Source organism: Salvelinus alpinus, chromosome 2 (genome assembly GCF_045679555.1).
Source record: "Salvelinus alpinus chromosome 2, SLU_Salpinus.1, whole genome shotgun sequence".
Taxonomy (NCBI): domain Eukaryota; kingdom Metazoa; phylum Chordata; class Actinopteri; order Salmoniformes; family Salmonidae; genus Salvelinus; species Salvelinus alpinus.
In genome coordinates this window covers 75,395,569-75,413,465 of record NC_092087.1, presented here as the reverse complement: position 1 = coordinate 75,413,465, position 17,897 = coordinate 75,395,569, and the positions used below count along the sequence as shown (strand labels likewise).

General features: G+C 43.0%; 3 protein-coding genes across 9 annotated transcripts in view; 2 read left to right on the top strand and 1 right to left on the bottom strand.

Moving 5' to 3' along the window:
• Positions 1 to 6,659, bottom strand: part of LOC139567743 (STE20-like serine/threonine-protein kinase) — a 35,247-nt gene extending 28,588 nt beyond the window's left edge. Inside the window, exons 1-2 of the mRNA XM_071389205.1 lie at positions 5,850 to 6,659; positions 4,058 to 4,222 (exon numbers count right to left, since the gene is read on the bottom strand). Of these exons, the coding sequence (XP_071245306.1) occupies positions 4,058 to 4,222; positions 5,850 to 6,002 (318 nt within the window). The 5' untranslated portion in view covers positions 6,003 to 6,659. The remainder of the gene's footprint in view (positions 1 to 4,057; positions 4,223 to 5,849) is intronic.
• A 628-nt stretch (positions 6,660 to 7,287) lies between these two features.
• LOC139567744 (CST complex subunit STN1-like) lies at positions 7,288 to 9,905 on the top strand. Of its 3 annotated transcripts, none has more exons than XR_011673462.1 (9): positions 7,288 to 7,614; positions 7,705 to 7,800; positions 7,929 to 8,006; positions 8,080 to 8,256; positions 8,430 to 8,556; positions 8,703 to 8,871; positions 9,018 to 9,200; positions 9,387 to 9,459; positions 9,575 to 9,905. XR_011673462.1 is itself a non-coding variant. In XM_071389207.1 (9 exons), exons 1-9 carry the CDS (start codon positions 7,467 to 7,469, stop codon positions 9,730 to 9,732), a joined length of 1,146 nt encoding a protein of 381 aa, XP_071245308.1. In that variant the 5' UTR covers positions 7,288 to 7,466; the 3' UTR covers positions 9,733 to 9,905. The 3 variants fall into 3 exon arrangements, 2 of the variants coding, with proteins under 2 accessions (XP_071245308.1, XP_071245307.1); XM_071389207.1 differs by having other exon boundaries at positions 8,721 to 8,871; positions 9,018 to 9,155; XM_071389206.1 differs by having other exon boundaries at positions 9,018 to 9,155.
• A 1,122-nt stretch (positions 9,906 to 11,027) lies between these two features.
• Positions 11,028 to 17,897, top strand: part of LOC139567741 (SH3 and PX domain-containing protein 2A-like) — a 138,587-nt gene continuing 131,717 nt past the window's right edge. For 3 of the 5 annotated variants that reach the window (XM_071389204.1, XM_071389201.1, XM_071389200.1), the window contains exon 1: positions 11,029 to 11,570. In XM_071389204.1, the coding sequence (XP_071245305.1) occupies positions 11,499 to 11,570 (72 nt within the window). In that variant the 5' untranslated portion in view covers positions 11,029 to 11,498. Of the gene's footprint in view, positions 11,571 to 17,897 lie in introns of all 5 variants that reach the window. The other 2 variants (XM_071389202.1, XM_071389199.1) reach the window with 1 other exon arrangement.

Sequence of the window (17,897 nt, the reverse complement as noted above, 5' to 3'; positions counted from 1 at the left end):
GTCATTTGACCGCTGACCCATTACGGATGCAGGCAATGAGGCAGTGATCGCTGAGATCTTGGTTGAAAACAGCAGAGGTGTATTTGGAGGGCAAGTTTGTTAGGATGATATCTATGAGGGTACCCGTGTTTACGGAATTGGGGTGGTACCTGGTAGGTTCATTGATAATTTGTGTGAGATTGAGGGCATCAAGCTTAGATTGTAGGGTGGCTGGGGTGTTAAGCATGTTCAAATTTAGGTCGCCTAGCAGCACGAGCTCTGAAGATAGATGGGGGGCAATCAGTTCACATATAGTGTCCAGAGCACAGCTGGGGGCAGAGGGTGGTCTATAGCAGGCGGCAACGGTGAGAGACTTGTTTTTAGAGAGGTGGATTTTTAAAAGTAGAAGTTCAAATTGTTTGGGAACAGACCTGGATAGTAAAACAGAACTCTGCAGGCAATCTTTGCAGTAGATTGCAACACCGCCCCCTTTGGCCGTTCTATCTTGTCTGAAAATGTTGTAGTTGGGGATGAAAATGAATTTTTGGTGGTCTTTCTAAGCCAGGATTCAGACACGGCTAAAACATCCGGGTTGGCAGAGTGTGCTAAAGCAGTGAACAAAACAAACTTAGGGAGGAGGCTTCTAATGTTAACATGCATGAAGCCAAGGCTAGTACGGTTACAGAAGTCATCAAAAGAGAGCGCCTGGGGAATAGGAGTGGAGCTAGGTACTGCAGGGCCTGGATTCACCTCTACATCACCAGAGGAACAGAGGAGGAGTAGGATAAGGGTACGGCTAAAAGCTATGAGAATTGGTCGTCTAGAACTTCTAGAGCAGAGAGTAAAAGGAAGTTTCTGGGGGAGATAAAATAGCTTAAAGGAATAATGTACAGACAAAGGTATGGTAGGATGTGAATACAGTGGAGGTAAACCTAGGTATTGAGTGATGATGAGAGAGATATTGTCTCTAGAAACATCATTGAAACCAGGTGATGTCATCGCATATGTGGGTGGTGGAACTGAGAGGTTGGATATGGTATAGTGAGCAGGGCTAGAGGCTCTACAGTGAAATAAGCCAATAAACACTAACCAGAACAGCAATGGACAAGGCATATTTACATTAAGGAGAGGCATGCTTAATCGAGTGATCAATAAGGGTCCAGTGAGTAGAGGTTGGTTGGGGTCACGGCGATCCAGACAGCTGGCCGGGTAGATGGCTATCGGTAGCAAGATAGCATAGGATGGAGGTCTATTTGTAGATATCTCGTGCGTTTCCGTCGGTAGGTTAGTGGGGTTCCGTGTGGTAGAGGGGATCAATCCAAATTGGCAAAATAGATATAGTGACCCAAGAAAAAAATAAAATAAATAAATAATAATGATAATTGTCCGATATACTTATTCAGATAGCAGCCGATAAGACAGCTAACGATTAGCGGGCCCCAGATGAGCGTTCAGGTAACGTCGGGACGGAGGTGCCAGTTGGATAACTCCCTCGGGCAGATAACGTCGGCAGTCAGTCGTGAAGGCCCGGTGGGGCTCCGTATCTGCGGCAACAACAAAAAAAAACGGGTCCGGATAGGTGACTATAGCCCAGGAATGGCTGATGGAACTCCTCAGCTGGCTAGCTCCGGAATGATTTGAGTTTGCTCCGGGATCGACGTAAGCCAATAGTCACACGGTTTGCAGCTAGCTAGCTGCGAAATCAAGGTGCAAATGTCCAGAGCCTGCGGCTGAAATCCGGGGAAACTGAGAGAAAAAAAGTCCCGGAATGCTCCGGTCCGAGTCGCGTTGCACAAAAGTGCCGGTAGATTATCGAGCTAAAGGAATAGCTGATGACCACAAACGTGGGCAGCTGAAACACCAACGCTAGCCAGCAAACCGGCTAATTTCTGGGCAGCTACAGATTAGCTTCTGGCTAGCTATCGGATAGCTTCTGGTTAGCTTTCTGGCTAGCTTCTGAATTAGCCCCTGGCTAGCTTCCACGGTGGATTTTCAGATTTGAGGTAAATAATACTTTTTTGTAATTGGTGAAGCGGGTTGCAGGAAAGCTTTTGCAGGAAAGCTTTTGTAGTTGAGTTCTTGGATAATAAAATATATAAAAGATATGCGAAGAAAGGTGTAAATATATATATATACAGGACACGACAATACGAAACAGAAATGACGTCTGAACTGCTAAGCCATCTTGGAAAGTTATGTAGAATACGATCATTATGTGATCTTGCAGACATTGATTCAGCTTTGATCTAACTTTATTAAACGAGCATCGTTCGCCAGCGTAGCCTGTTCTCTATGAGTAGAGCAGAGACCGTGGACAAAGTAGAGAATCCAGTACATGTGCAGAAGAAGGGTCCATAAAAATGGATTCCACAGCCGCTCTGCATTATATATATAGGGCTAACTCTAGTCTATCCAATAACTTGCAAAGTGGGTATGTCCATGGTAAAAGAGTTAGCTTCAGTCTCACATTGTGGAAACCTAAGTGAAATTGAGGAAACATAAAATGGCTACTGTCCCTAATCTAACCCTTAAAAAACATAAAGTGGTTACCACAGCCATATCAAATGAGGAAGACAAAATAAATCACTCTCCAGACTTGACTTCTACACAACCTTTTAGAACATCTAGTCTTTCATCTACAGTAAGAGCTCCTGTGCTAATCTCTTGCTCTTTCTATTTACACACCAGCTACCATGTAAGTGGCAGGTAGCCTAGTGGTTAGAGCGTTGGGCCAGTAACCGAAAGGTTGTTAGATCAAATCCCCGAGCTGACAAGGTAAAATCTGACGTTCTGCCCCTGAACAAGGCAGTTAACCCACTGTTCTTAGGCCGTCATTGTAAATAAGAAATTGTTCTTAATTGGCTTGCCTAGTTAAATGAAGGTTCAATAAAAAAATATAAATAAAAAGCCTAGATAATAATCAATACACAACCTCCATTGGTCTAGAAGCCATTGTTCAGCAGACAACGGAGAAAAAGGGAAAGGGCTGAGGACTCAACAGAGCTGCAGTGTAACCAAATACTGCAGGTAGATAACAGCTTTTGATGAGTCTGATTACTGATAATATGTCTATGTGGATGTTTCTATGTCAGCAGGGAGGGAGACACAGGGAGCCACCGTGTCGTACCACTTATTATTTCCCAGCTTGAAAAAAGCTTTTGTCTCTTGTGCTCCTTTGGAGCTCTTGGGAGGCTAGGGTATGTAACCTATCAGGTAGCACCTGAAGAACTGACCTTGTGGATTTAGATTTTATATTACGTATTATTTGTTGAATCCATTTTTCCTGAATGAAAGGTTGAAATGCCTTTGTTTTACAGGTATTATTTTCTATTATATTCCTACATAGCTTGGTTCACTTTCGGTGTCCTATGCCAAGAAGACCAAAACAAAACAGATGGGCCCTTAGTCACTAGCTAGTTAGATATGATCGAACTACTCCTTGCAATCCCTGAGTGCACAAATGTCCTAATTTATGCATGACCACTTTCCCAATGCAATTATGTCATCCTTATCTACGGACACAGGTGTGCCCCGGGAAAAGTAATCTGAAACTAGATCTCCAAATCCAATCAAAATTCACAGGAAGTGACCACCATCCCCAAGGTGAGGACTAGAACAATGTGTACACGAAGAGAGCGTTATATGGCTGGACTCTAGTTATTTTGGGAGAAGACAGAAAGACACAACATCACTCAGTGATATCGTGACGACGAAAAAAGGCAATATAATAAAACACGGTAATACAAAAATGAATTTCCATATCAAATATGGCAATAACCTACAATAAATGCTGCTAGTATATGTGCTCGTTTGAACTTTGACCTGGGAAGACAATAACCGAGGTAGCGTAGGTGTGAGTCCTCACAACTCATAATAGCCTAGTTAAGAGGCCCCAACAAAGGACGACACTGCAGCACACTACTGGTCTTAGCTGATTCTCCATAAACCATTCCATCTCACAACCAATGTTCCGGTGAATAGACCTTCAGAGTTTACGCTATTACTAACATCAATACACTACTACAGCAGCACCGCTAACAAAGCACAGCCTCCGCTGAGAACGCCACTCCCTACTCACCCATAGCTTGCTGTCGTAGTAGAAGGCATCCAGCAGCTTCACTATGTTGTGATGGTCGCAGGAGGCCAGGATATCGATCTCTACCATATAGTCCTCCAGCTCCTCCTCCGTCTTGGTATCGATCACTTTAGCTGCAGCCAGAATGCCTGTTAGCTTGTTCTGGGCCTAAGAGACACACAGGCAGAAGTGAGAGGGTTATTAGTGGTGGCTTCTGACAATGGAATAGACTTGAGTTCTGTTGACATCCGCAGAAGACGCACCAAGGTTAAGTGAGTGTGTTATTTTTGGAGGCTTTATGACAATGGAAATTATAGAACAGAATGGGTCCCGTTGTCGCTCTCATAATAGGAGTCAAGAGAGAGTTGTTATCAGATTTCACATGACGTTCGCAAAAAGCTCAAAGCAGCCAACTGACACTTTTTTCAAATGTATTTTGTCACATCTTTGATGAAAACCATCACAGCACACTTCAATTCCATTTGAAGTGGAACTGTCTGGCGTTTGTTTTGGTTGTGTCTCATAGCAGGATGTGTTGGATGCGGTCCGCGGTGATATGGGATATGGCACTTCCTCTTAACCTAGGTGTGTTCCGCAGGTCACGTCTGCCATTGAAATGATTTTAATACATTATCCTGTATTATCACATTACACATGATCACATTCACAGGATGGATCCAGATTCGGCACACACAAACAGACTCTTCTCTTTCACTATGAATCGATGGGGAGTTTGGAGGCCGGTTCAAATAGGGTGACTCATCATGAGATTGCGGCATATTATAGTTGGCATCGTAGAGATGGCTCTCAGCCCAGGACGTTAGAATATTACTGGGAAATGTACTTCCCATAGATGTGCTTCGATTGGCCTGTTGTAGCTCTAGTAATGCCAGGAAGGTCCATTATTTACTATTCTTAGTAAATGTATAGTAAATGTTGTTGTGCTTTGTTCATGGAGCAGCCAACGGTTTGGTTGTAGTAGTAGTCAACTTCACATGACATCTGTTACTAAACCGACTAAGGCATATGGATTCTCTACAACAAGTAATAGTTAGATTTGGAAACCATAACTGACCACACACAGTCCTATTAATAGATCAGAAATAAATTGAAAACAGAGCACAATCATGGTAGGGGTCCAGATAGCTATTATTATACCATTACACCATGCCCAAAAATAAGCTGGTGGCTACAGAAAAACAAACACGCTAATTGGAATAGCGTCGACAAAGCACCCCGCTACTGGTTTTGGCCCTCCACTCACGGGTGATCACATTCAATGTCACTCATGTAAACAATGCTTTTTGCTCTGCCCCTGCATTGAGGTCGGTGAAAACAATGCCACAATGTATTGGGACTCATCTAACATGGTTTAGGGCTGCTGTGAATGGCCTAACAATCAGAGTTTGGGAAGAAATAGCTGTGTGTGTGTGCGCGTGCATGCGTGTATGTATGTGTGTGTGTGTGGACTGGAGGCAGTGTAGTTGGCAATGTTGACCAAAATAAAAACAATGGCAGTCATTAATCCAATGTTGGGCTTAGTCCTAATCATAGAGTAAGAAGGAACATTTCCAGTCGTAGCCTAAGGGAAGAATTCCAAGGAACACGATGTAGGATATATTACTCCAATTGGTTACAGCAGAGTGGACTGAGATGAACACACACACACGACGTGATTGATGATTCTTGAAACATGGTTTCAAACCTGTAAAATGTAACGTGTTTTACAATGTCATCATCATTGCTACAATGAATCAGAAGAGATCTACAACGACCCAAAAGGACCTTATCCTACCTTATAGACTTTTCCAAAGGCTCCATCCCCCAGTTCTCCAATGATCTCCCATATCTCCTCTGGGTTCTCATCTCTGTGGACATGCTCGTAGTGTTTCTTCTTCTTCTCAGCACCCAATTTAAAGATTTTACGGAAATTGAAAAAGGATGCCATTTTCAAGCCAGCCTTCTTCCCGATAGACGGTTGACAAAGGAATGAATATCCAGCAATTCGAAGATCATCAGTGCATTCTACTGCATAGGACTTGAATTGTTGCGTTTACTTAGGTCCCTCGGTGTGTTCTTCTGAGTCAAGCAGACTCCGAGGTGGCATATTCAATATGTTGCAGTGTTATAACAATTCAGAATGATTTCAAATACTGTTAGACTGAAATCATTGATGGTCAAAGCGTTATTATGGCAACGATATCAGTTATCCCAAAACAAAATGAAGTTCCAACGACATCATGGGCTATTCTTGATTCTTACACCAACAATATTCACTTTGATGTCTCCTGGCATTGTATTTCCGTCCAAAGAATAGACTTTCACAGTGCAAAGTAAGCACGGGAAGTTGCTGCTGTTCCTTAACTCAGAAAAACCAACACTGGCCTGACAACGCAAACGGCAGGGCTCTTTCCTCAACCAAAGAGCAGACAGAGACCGTACAGAATCGACCCTTCAAAATAATTATATTCCATGAAATGTTATATTCGATCCCCCAAAGTCACTTGAATTTATATATAGCGAATAAAAACACCGTTGGTATGATAAAACAATCTTCTTTCCCTTGGCGAAGCACGGGGTCCAGTAATCTAGAGGATTTGGTGTCAAATGCGCGTTCATGAGCCCGCAGCTGTAGTTCTTTCACTTCTTCACGCATGATCGATGTTGGAGGAGAAGAGCGTCTAGAGGGCGTTGCTTCCACCCTCAGCACTGGAGGCTAGCAATATGTGTTAGACATGATTCATAAATTAAAGAAAACTTTTAAATAATATTTGAAGGAGTACGACATTTTGTAGAGGCCTATTCAATGCATTTCTAGTCCAGGACTATTGTTCAGCCCTGCAACATTTTGTAAATCCTAAGTAAAATTTAATGAGAAAGAAAAGCCATATAGCCTCATTAAAAAGGATTGCACATTTACCCTAATATTGAAAATGTTAAATTCTGATAATTGCATCAATATGAGAGATAATACAGTCTATGATACAGTGATGGGTTTCTTTCTTCTCTCATTCTATTGCTTAAAACGACATGTCCCAGATACCCATGCGAGACGTGCACTCGCACGTACAGCCGCAAACTTTTCAACATGGTTATCTTTACCACATTTACATCTATTAATAATCGTCCTTCACGAGTAAAAGATGTTTACATAAATACAAGCTTTATTTAATCTGTTCTATTTTTTTTTTTTTTTACATCTATATATTTACGTGTGGGAAATTTACGTGACCGGAAACTCAGACTTCTGCGGAAGCTGTGCAAATATTTGCTCAAATATCAAACCATTTCCCGGGAAAACGAAGCAAAACAAACTAACCAAGCGAGGGAGAGATGAGTAAGCTTTCGTAAGTAGGTTAGCTTGCTACTTTTGATTGTCTTTGATCGCGTGCAGTGAGTCGCCTATGATGGTATGCAGCCTGAAGCGAAGGATCCAGAGGAGGATAGTGTCTGGGAGGAACCACCTTCAATGCTGTGGGGACTGGACCCCATGTTCAACGCTTTCACCAGGCTCTATGTCAAAGACATCCTACAGATGAGAGAGTCCTGTCAAGTGTCAGGTATTGTTACCGTCAGTTTTGACAACATGAATGCCACTGTCATGTTTATTCAACTTTACTAGCTAACACATTTCATTTCCCCTAACCTAGGGATATACTTCTACAACTCTCACCCGATATTCAAAGTTGATGTGCTCGGGACTGTGGTGTACAAGCGAGAGCGAGAAGACTTCTTCTGTTACGGAGGTAATGATGAAGCTCAATTGATTCATTTGAAATATTCCTACTTTGTCTCTTCATATCAAACTATTATTCACATGCAAATATTGAGTCCGTGTAAATCCAATATGGTTGCTGTTATAATTGCTTTACAGTTGATGATGGTACTGGTGTTATAAACAGCCTTTGCTGGAAAGATGAACAGTGGAGGGATCAAGGTGACCCTGCAACATGTAAGTGCAGATATTCTCATTATAACTGTGTGACAGCCCTGTTCAGATTCACTGTTGGCTGTATAATTTTCAGCGGGGGCAAGGTCTTTCGGTAGCAGCGCTCGTGGAGACTTCAACCCAGCCAACGAGCTGAAGAAACTACGGCAAGCCCAACACAGCAGCTCCCACCTGGAGATAGGAGAACTGCTCAGGGTGCGAGGGCCCGTCAAGACCTCCAGGCAACAGAGAGAGATAATGGCCTCTACTTACTGTGAGTGGAGAGGTGACACGTGAATATGGTCACACAGACGCAGGCATGCACGGTCATGCGCATATGGACACACGCACACACACACCTCTGCATTTCGCAACTATACACAGTTTATTAAACCTGACATTGTTGTCCATACAATCTCTATTGGCCCCCCAATTCGTTGGTTGTAGATAAAGTGTCAGACCCGGTGATGGCGGTCCAGATATCCTGGATGATGGAGGTTCCTCAGCTCTACAGACAGTGCTATGATAACCCATTCCATCTGGACAGCAGTGCACAGAACCCTGACATTCAAGGGTAGGTCTGATAATCTCTTTAGCTGTATTCAATTGCTGGTCAGTGAGGAGCAGCATCATTTCGGCTATTATGTATGATATTTCTTCAAACTTTGATTTAGTGAGGTTTTTGTGAATATCTTTATGGCTTATTTGGTATTCCTGCAGTGGTTCTGCTTCCTGCAGTGGTTCTGCTTCCTACCTGCTTGGCAGCGCCACTCGTATCCTGAAGGACTTCCTGAAAGAGAAAGAAGTCACCAGGTTCAGACCCTATGATGTCCAGGACCTTCTACAGCCTCTGGTCTCCAGACAACCTCAGAAGACAGCAGCAGAACAAGTACACATATATGCATATAGCCTAAATCATTTGTGAAACATCTATGTAGGCCTTATAAAGGGTTTATGAAGGCACCATTAAGCTTTTAAGTTGTTCATTTTAAAGTGGGACCGTATTAAAAAAATATATATATGATTTGATGCTAGGAGCCTGAGGCTGGTCCATCATCGGGTCCACCAACATCTTTCAAACAGCTCAGGGAGCTACTCCAGAAGAGCCTTCAGATCCTGCAGGATGAAGGCCTGGTGTTCCACAAGGTCAAATCTCAGGATGAAGTCTACCATGTAAGCAGCAGCAGCACATCAAGACGGATGTCACAGAGGATCTAGGTGCTATGTGAAGCTCATCAAACACATTGACGCTGAGGCTCATGGGATGTGGGACACAAGCAAAGTGCTCAGCATACAAGAATGAACGATTTTGAGACTGATCTTTCATTGTATTACTGTGGTGACTGAAGTTTATATTGGAATGACACAAGTAAGTATTGATTCTACCGTATTTCGCCCCTTTAGGTAACGGAACGGGACAAGGATCTTCTCATGGCAGTCAGAGACATTCTTCGGGAAGATTGCAGACGAGAGAAATGTAAGGGCATTTCCCCTCTTCTTACTCCTTCAGAGTACTTTACAATATACTGCTCCTCCAGTGCTATACCAGTGTATTATAATATGTATTGATGGTCTTTCTCTCGCGTTGCCAGATGCGGAAAAGGGTTGCCACATCCTGCACGTCCTGTCCAGTGTGAGACAGAGGTACAGTCGCAACGTGAGCAAGGCAGCCTTGGAGCTGGTCCTCAAAGCTCTGGAGTGTAATAGTGACATCATCAGCACCAGCGACAGTCATTACACTATCCTCTGACGCTGACTTAGACAGTCTGGAACATTCCACAAACCGTCTGAAATGGAGGGAAACGGGGAGGTACTATCCGACCTTGTCCAATAAGAAACGCATGTTTTTGTTTCCCGTTGGAAAAATATATATAACGTGTGCCCTAATAAATATGACCCTTAATAAATTGGATTATTACTTAACATGGCCATCTTCAAGATGTCAGTTGCTGTCAATCATGCTAGAGCTATGTACATTTGTATGAATGTATATTTAAAGAGTACAGGACAAGCTGTTTTGTGCAACATATATTTTTTAAATGTGCTAAAGTTGTCTAAATTATGTGTATAATACCTGGATATAGAATTCAACTTGGAGCATATGCTCATTTTGCACACGGGGGCAGTATTTCGTTGTTTAATATGCACCGCGATGCAGCCCATCGCTGATTGGTCCACTTTGAAACATCTGTATCCATACGTCCAAGCTATTGATGAGAGCAGCCTATAGCGTCTTATGACTCAGTTGCCACCGCTGTCATAGAAACTGCGAGGCATAAGAAGCAATATATGGACTAGTTTATGCTATCTAGGCCTAAGGAACAAATAGGTTGGTATAGCTGTTTGTAGCCTTTATAATGGTTATTTAACCATAAATGCTTTTGATAATGGAGATAATTCAATTGTTATGCTGAATCCAATCACATTCATAAAACGTATCCTTCCATGGTCCAAGTGCAGTGTGACGTTCACATTTTGCTTGTCATTAGCTATATTGTAGCCACTGTTGGGAACACTTTAAAAGGAAACGTTACAGCTTGTGAAGATTATTACAATGATTACGCATCTTTTCCAACATCATATCTAAATGTTTACAAACATATAGACAATGCCAAGATACACAGAACTACATGCAAGTATTCCATAAACTATGAGTTGGAATGGGACTTCAACCTTCTAGCACAGTTTACCCCAAGTGCTTCATCCCACTGGTGGACGCACGACAAGTAAGCCCATCAGCTATATTGTAGCCACTGTTGGGAACACTTTAAAAGGAAACGTTACAGCTTGTGAAGATTATTACAATGATTACGCATCTTTTCCAACATCATATCTAAATGTTTACAAACATATAGACAATGCCAAGATACACAGAACTACATGCAAGTATTCCATAAACTATGAGTTGGAATGGGACTTCAACCTTCTAGCACAGTTTACCCCAAGTGCTTCATCCCACTGGTGGACGCACGACAAGTAAGCCCATCCCACTAGACCCCCCCCCCCCCTCCCCCCAAAAAAAGATTTGCTCTGCGCCTTGCTTGCTTCTGGAGGCATTTGGCGGTGAATTCGGTGTTTTTTTCAGTCTACCCCGACCCTATATAGCCTACAGGTATGCACCCCTCGCCGAAGGTATTGTGGTCCAACACAAAGGAACTCGCTCCACTTTCCTATTTGAGGTGACCTCCTTCTCAGCATGCGACCGCTTGCCAGCCTGCCTTGTCCAACGTGAAGATCTCGGATTTCGGGCAGAATGTTTTAGCCATATAAAGATATATTCTCAATTGATAGGGACTATGATATATTCTGCATCTGGGTATATTACGCATACTCAAGGCAAGACATTTGATTCCTTGCGCCGGGAATATTAGCTAGAATCGACAACCCAATCAATGAATGTCCTTATTGAATTCTTCTTCTCCAACGTTTCTTGAACTGCAGAGGCTATAGCCTACTATAGGAACTGGAATATTGTATTTATTGTGTGTGTACGCTGTAGCCATTTCCAACGTCAAGATGCAGTTTCGGACAGTGTTGGATGTAAAAGTCGTGGACGTGGAGAAGCGGCGCAATCCGTCCAAACATTACGTGAGTAGGATAACCCCCCCTCAACCTTTATCTACCTACCTGGGTCCATTCAAAATCCGAACTACAATGACTACCTTATATATTCTGTATCTCTTTATGAATAGAATACACGGTGAAAGGTTTCACCACTTTTAGCCTCTACCAGTCATCGCAGCTCATCACAGTTTTGATTAAACTAGCCAATGATTCATGAGTTATTGATTCAGTCTGCCAATCAATATCTCCGTTTATCAAATTGTGTAGGAGATGATATATTCTGTGTATGGCACTGGCCTCTTAGAACATATATGCCATTCTTGCCATTCATTTGAATGTGTTATAGCCTAACCAATGAACGTAAAGAAGGGTTATAACTAGTGACAATACAGACACTATAAGTAAAGACAGGTTTCAACTGTGGCATATCTTTTTCAATAACATGGGAACCCGAACTGTGATGCATTATTCAACTGGAACTAATATAGACTCGTTTTGTATATCTAGGGAGTTTCTTAGAATACCACATCTGTAGAGACTATGTCATGAGAACGATAACAACCGTTGTCATAAATGGTGGTATGACATACTACTTATGACGTAAGTTGTCCAGTGTGGCTCAGTTGGTAGAGCATGGCGCTTGCACCGCCAGGGTTGTGGGTTTGATTCCCGGGGCCACCCGTTCGTAAAATGTACCCACGTATGACTGTAAGTCGCTTTGGATAAAAGCATCTGCCAAATGGCATATCTTATATTATAAATCACAAGACCTGACATAGTATATTGCCAATTCAAGCTAAAACAAATTTAATGAGACGGATTCACTGTTAGTACAGTACCTCCTGTTTAGAATCATGCAGGCAATAGCCAAAGTGAACGATTGGAAAGACTACCCTTACATGTTTATCATGAACTCATCTATAAGTTCAGTAGTCATCCTCTGTGTTGTACAATTGAACACACAGCTACTGTAGTCTACCTATGGATCCCTCAAGGCAGCTTACTGTACTCTTGGGAAAGGGATATTTTTGAACTTTGCCTACAGCAAGCATACGAATCAATATCTCATTACACTCCAGACTCGTGGGACTCTATACATAGCTAACAAACAAGTTATTATCAATCTCATTAAATATGATCATACTAGATGTTGTCAACTCAAACACTCCATGTTGCTGTTGAAATAATCATGCACTCAGGCAAATATATTATATTTTCAGAATTTGCCTGTAGTGTGCTTATACATCAATATCTCTTTAAGATTTACACACATGCAGGCTTTTGGGATGTCGTAGCTTACAGACCATATATTATACCTAACCTGCAAGGAACATCATGCACCAACAGCCATCAGATCCACATAGACCTACTCAACCATTAGACATACTACATGTATTGCATGTTGTTAGTTGTTGCTGGTGATTCCCAGGCCAGTGTTGTGTTCAGTTGTGTTTTGGGGCTGTGCAGTCTCATGGGCCTCTCTCTGGCCTAGTTTCCGTTGCAACCATGCCCCTGGGATCACCGCTAGCTAGTCACTGTGAGAAGAAACTGGAGGGAGTAATCCCCAGACTGTGTGTGTGTGTGTGTGTGTGTGTGTGTGTGTGTGTGTGTGTGTGTGTGTGTGTGTGTGTGTGTGTGTGTGTGTGTGTGTGTGTGTGTGTGTGTGTGAATGAGAGAAATATGTGCTTGTGTGTATGTATGTGTGTGTGAGAGAGAGCGAGAGAGAGAAAGATTCTGTCCCTCCACCAATCTCAACACTCTGTTTGTGAAAACAGCTGGAAACGCTTATCCTATGAGGAGAGAGAGAGAGAGAGAGAGAGAGAGAGAGAGAGAGAGAGAGAGAGAGAGAGAGAGAGAGAGAGAGAGAGAGAGAGAGAGAGAGAGAGAGAGAGAGAGAGAGAGAGAGAGAGAGAGAGAGAGAGAGAGAGACACAGAGACACAGAGAGAGAGAGAGACACAGAGAGAGAGAGAGAGAGAGAGAGAGAGAGAGACGGACAGAGAGAGAGAGAGACACAGAGAGAGAGAGAGACACAGAGAGCGACACAGAGAGAGAGAGACAGAGAGAGAGAGAGACACAGAGAGAGAGAGACACAGAGAGAGAGAGAGAGACACAGAGAGAGACACAGAGAGAGAGACCAAGAGAGAGAGACACAGAGAGAGAGAGAGAGAGACACAGAGAGAGAGACACAGAGAGAGAGAGAGAGAGACACAGAGAGAGAGACCGAGAGAGAGAGACACAGAGAGAGAGACACAGAGAGAGAGTGAGAATGAGACACAAGTCTTTGTCAGGGCTGAAGTGGTCATGTGACCCAGGGGGACACATCTGCTTAGACACAGAAAATATTACAACAGCGCTTCTTTCTTGTTCAGGTGAGATGAGTGTTTAAAGAGCCGGTAGCAATCCAGCAGTATTTGCTTTTCAAATGAAGCCACCGCTACTCAATCAAGACAACAACACTTGGAAACCTTTTGGGCGTCCCTTTAGTCAGAACCAGCCGTGCTAGTTGTTGTTCAGCATCGTAAAACAGCCCTTCAGGGGGTTGTTTCCTACTTGAATATTTATTGAGTCATCAAAAACAGAATGATGACCCGAGTGAAAAGGTCTCTGTTTTCAAATGGTTACTGCTCACTGAGAGAATCACATTCAAGGGTTTTTATTAGGCCGGGCTTTTAGGCTTGGCCCGTTGCTTTCCTCAGTTTGACGACGATAGGGTCCAGCAGGAAAGAGAGCGGTGTCTGTATGTGTGTGAGTCAGGGTGCTGTGCTGACGTCTGCCGTCAGTGAAGTCATTGTACTCTGTTCACACAGGCTCGCCCCGTCACTGAACAAGAGGCCTTGGAAGTGTGTGTATGGTGAAGGAGTGTGTGTGTGTGTGTGTGTGTGTGTGTGGTGAAGGAGTGTGTGTATGGTGAAGGAGTGTGTGTGTGCGTTACATTTGATTGTGTGTGCCATTTTATCTATCCTCTCTTCTAGCTCGAAATGAGAACTCATACAAGCTCACATCTCAATCTTGTTTTATGCAAACAGTTGGTCAAATTTGAACAGAGCGTGGAAAAAGTTCCTTTCATTACTCATCCCCCTGATCTGGAATTCCCTCCAAGCCAACATGAAACTACAGGACCTGGTGTCCCTGGAGGAGTTCAAAGGGCAAATAGATGAACAGGTTGTTGAGACATGTAGTTGTTTCTAGTTGTCTCCCGATGTCACTAGTTTGCGTTGCCTTGTAAGGAAGCATGTGGTTTTGAATCACACACACATACATCTACTGTTTGTTTGCTGTTGTATTTGTGCTGTTGCCAGTGTCTTCTGTCTGTGTTGTCCGTTTTGTACTACATAGTCTTGAACCATGTTTTATCCCCTGTCCCCACATGAAGCGTTCTGCCTCTTCAGGCCGTCATTGTATACTGACCCCAAAAATAAACGCAACATGTAAAGTGTTGGCCCCATGTTTCGTGAGCCGAAATAAAAGATCCCAGAAATGTCCATGAACACAAAAAGCTTATTTCTCTCAAATGTTGTGCACAAATGTGTTTACATCCCTGTTAGTGAGCATTTCTGCTTTGCCAAGATAATCCATCCACCTGACAGGTGTGGCAAATCAAGAAGCTGATTAAACAGCATGATTATTACACAGGTGCACCTTGTGCTGGGGACAATAACAGTCCACTCTGAAATGTGCAGTTTTGTTACACAACACAATGCCACAGATGTCTCATGTTTTGAGGGAGCGTGCAATTGGCATGCTGACTGCAGGTATGTCCACCAGAGCTGTTGCCGGAGAATTGAAAGTTCTGAAACAAAGCTGTAAATGTCCCAGTTCTTCCATAGCCTGCATCACCAGACATGCCACCAATTGAGCATGTTTGGGATGCTCTGGAAGGATGAATACGACAGCGTGTTCCAGTTCTGCCTGTATCCAGCAATTTCGCACAGCCATTGAAGACAACGTTCCACAGGCCACAATTAACAGCCTGATAAGCTCTATGCAAGCAGATGTGTTGCGCTGCATGAGGCAAATGGTTGTCACACCAGATACTAACTGGTTTTCTGATCCATGCCCCGGGTTTTTTTTTAAGGTATCTGTGACCAACAAATCCATATCTGTATTCTCAGTTATATGAAATCCATAGATTAGGGTCTAATGAATTTATTTCAATTGACTGATTTCCTTATATGAACTGTAACACAGTAAAATCGTTGAAATTGTTGCGTTTTGCGTTTATAATTTTGTTCAGTATAAATAAGAATGTGTCATTAATTGACTTGCTTGGTTAAATAAATGTTAAATAAATCAAATAGAAAGGAGGGATTAGTGGATGTTATTACTGGAGCCCTGAACACATGTTGCTGAATGTCTCAACTACAGACAGATGCTGTCTAGTCACTTTGGAGAACTTTATTTGTCTGGAACAGTGAACAGAAAGTCTTCTTCAGCCTAAGTCTTTATGATTACTATAAAACTATCAGATTATTACAAGATGGGATGTGTATTAGGCAACACGTCTTAATCATCACCAACATGTACAAACAGTTATTTTTGTATTTTTTTTTACAATATAAAATACGTACTGTAGCACATCCCATTCTTTTGATATCCAGTAAACCACATGAAACATTGCCTCTGGCTCCATGTTATTTCTGTATGTCGACACATTCAGGAATCACGATGCGAAGACGGACAACATGTGTGGGCAATATGTGGCTCTTGCAATGGTAGCCCTTGCCCTTACCGTGAGAAATTGGCCGTACAGTATACTGCAACTGTACCTCACTGTGTGTGTAGTCGAGCAATGTGGCAATTTCAAAGTGAGGCCTCTAGGATTGCGTAACCGAGCTGTACTGATTAAAACAGGATACAATGAACAACTCTATGTGAATCGTTCTACTGTACATGACACGACTGAAAGCAGAGAGTGAGAGAGGTAAGGGGAGAGAGGAGGAAATGACAGCTGAATGGACACTTTTCCGCTTTTTCCTTATCCCTCTCAGAAAAACTTCTGTTTGCCTGGTCCAGGCCTGCACTTCCTGTTTCCTGTTGGCTGCTGCACTCTTAGAAAAAAGGGTTCCAAAAGGGTCCTTCGGCTGTCCCCATAGGAGAACCCTTTTTGGTTCCAGATAGAACCCTTTTGCGTTCCAGGTGGGACCCTTTTGGGTGCCATTTAGAACCTTCTGTGGAAAGGGTTCTACATGGAACCACAAAGAGATTTACATGGAACCAAAACGGGTTCTTCAAAGGGTTATCCTATGGGGACAGCTGAAGAACCCTTTTAGGTTCTAGATGGCACCTTTTTTTCTAAGAGTGTGGTTAGGGAGAGGAAGAGAGAGAGAAAGGAGGCCTGTGCTTCCTATGCCCTGGGTAGAGAAGGTAGAGAGAGGCGAAGGGCGTGAAAAACTGGAAGTGACCACAGTTTTAGGAGGGGTGGTTGGGTTGGTGGGCGATCAAGGGCAGTATATTGGCAGAGCTATTGCAAACCTGTATTAAAGGGGTTTTCCACCATAGAGCCACTGCCAAACCAAAGCCCTTGCTCTAGTTAAAGTTAGACTTAGATGCCAGGCTGGTTGTTTTAGTTTTCTTGGTACAGTATGACCTGGTGAACGAGAAGCGGAGATACACACACACATGGACCACAGGAAGCTGCTGAGTGAGGCTTATAATCATTTCTGGAATGGCGTGAATGAAACAGATTGAGATACCGTTCCATTTACCCCATTCCAGACATTATGAGACGCCCTCAGCAGCCTCCTGTCGTCCACTTGTGTGGATCTCCTCTTCTCATGTGCTTGTTGAGTTCGATACCAGTCCATTTATGCTGTTACCATGAGCCCGTCCTCCCCAGTTAAGGTGCCACAGACACACATGCGCACGTCTTCAAGCTGTCTTGTCGTCCGTAACCTCTTTTCACCTGTTCCTTTAATAAATCTGTCTCTATTAGCTTAGTTGTGGTTACTATGGAAAGTGGATTTCCCTTTAGATCTATTCTCAAGCGAATGGTTTTTCCATCCTTGTACTTCATTCAATCCCCACGCATAATCCATATAAAAGTCATCTGGCTGGCAGTATGTAATGCCTTTCTGTTTTATACGTTAGGTTAAGTATAGTGTTTTAGGCGGGGTTCGGTGTAATTTTGTGGCTAGGCCCACAGTCTATGCTCCACCAAGCCCTCTGCTTAGCCTCCCTCACTCTTAAACTAGGAAACTGGGAAACGCAAGAGTTCTACAGAGACAGTAAGTCATTTTCTCCATTCGTAGACATAAACTATTATAGTTTGGTTTATTCAGAGTCTTACACTGTGGTTGCTAGTCACTACATGTGGTGGGAAAAGGTGAGTAATTTGTGAAAAGCTGACTAAG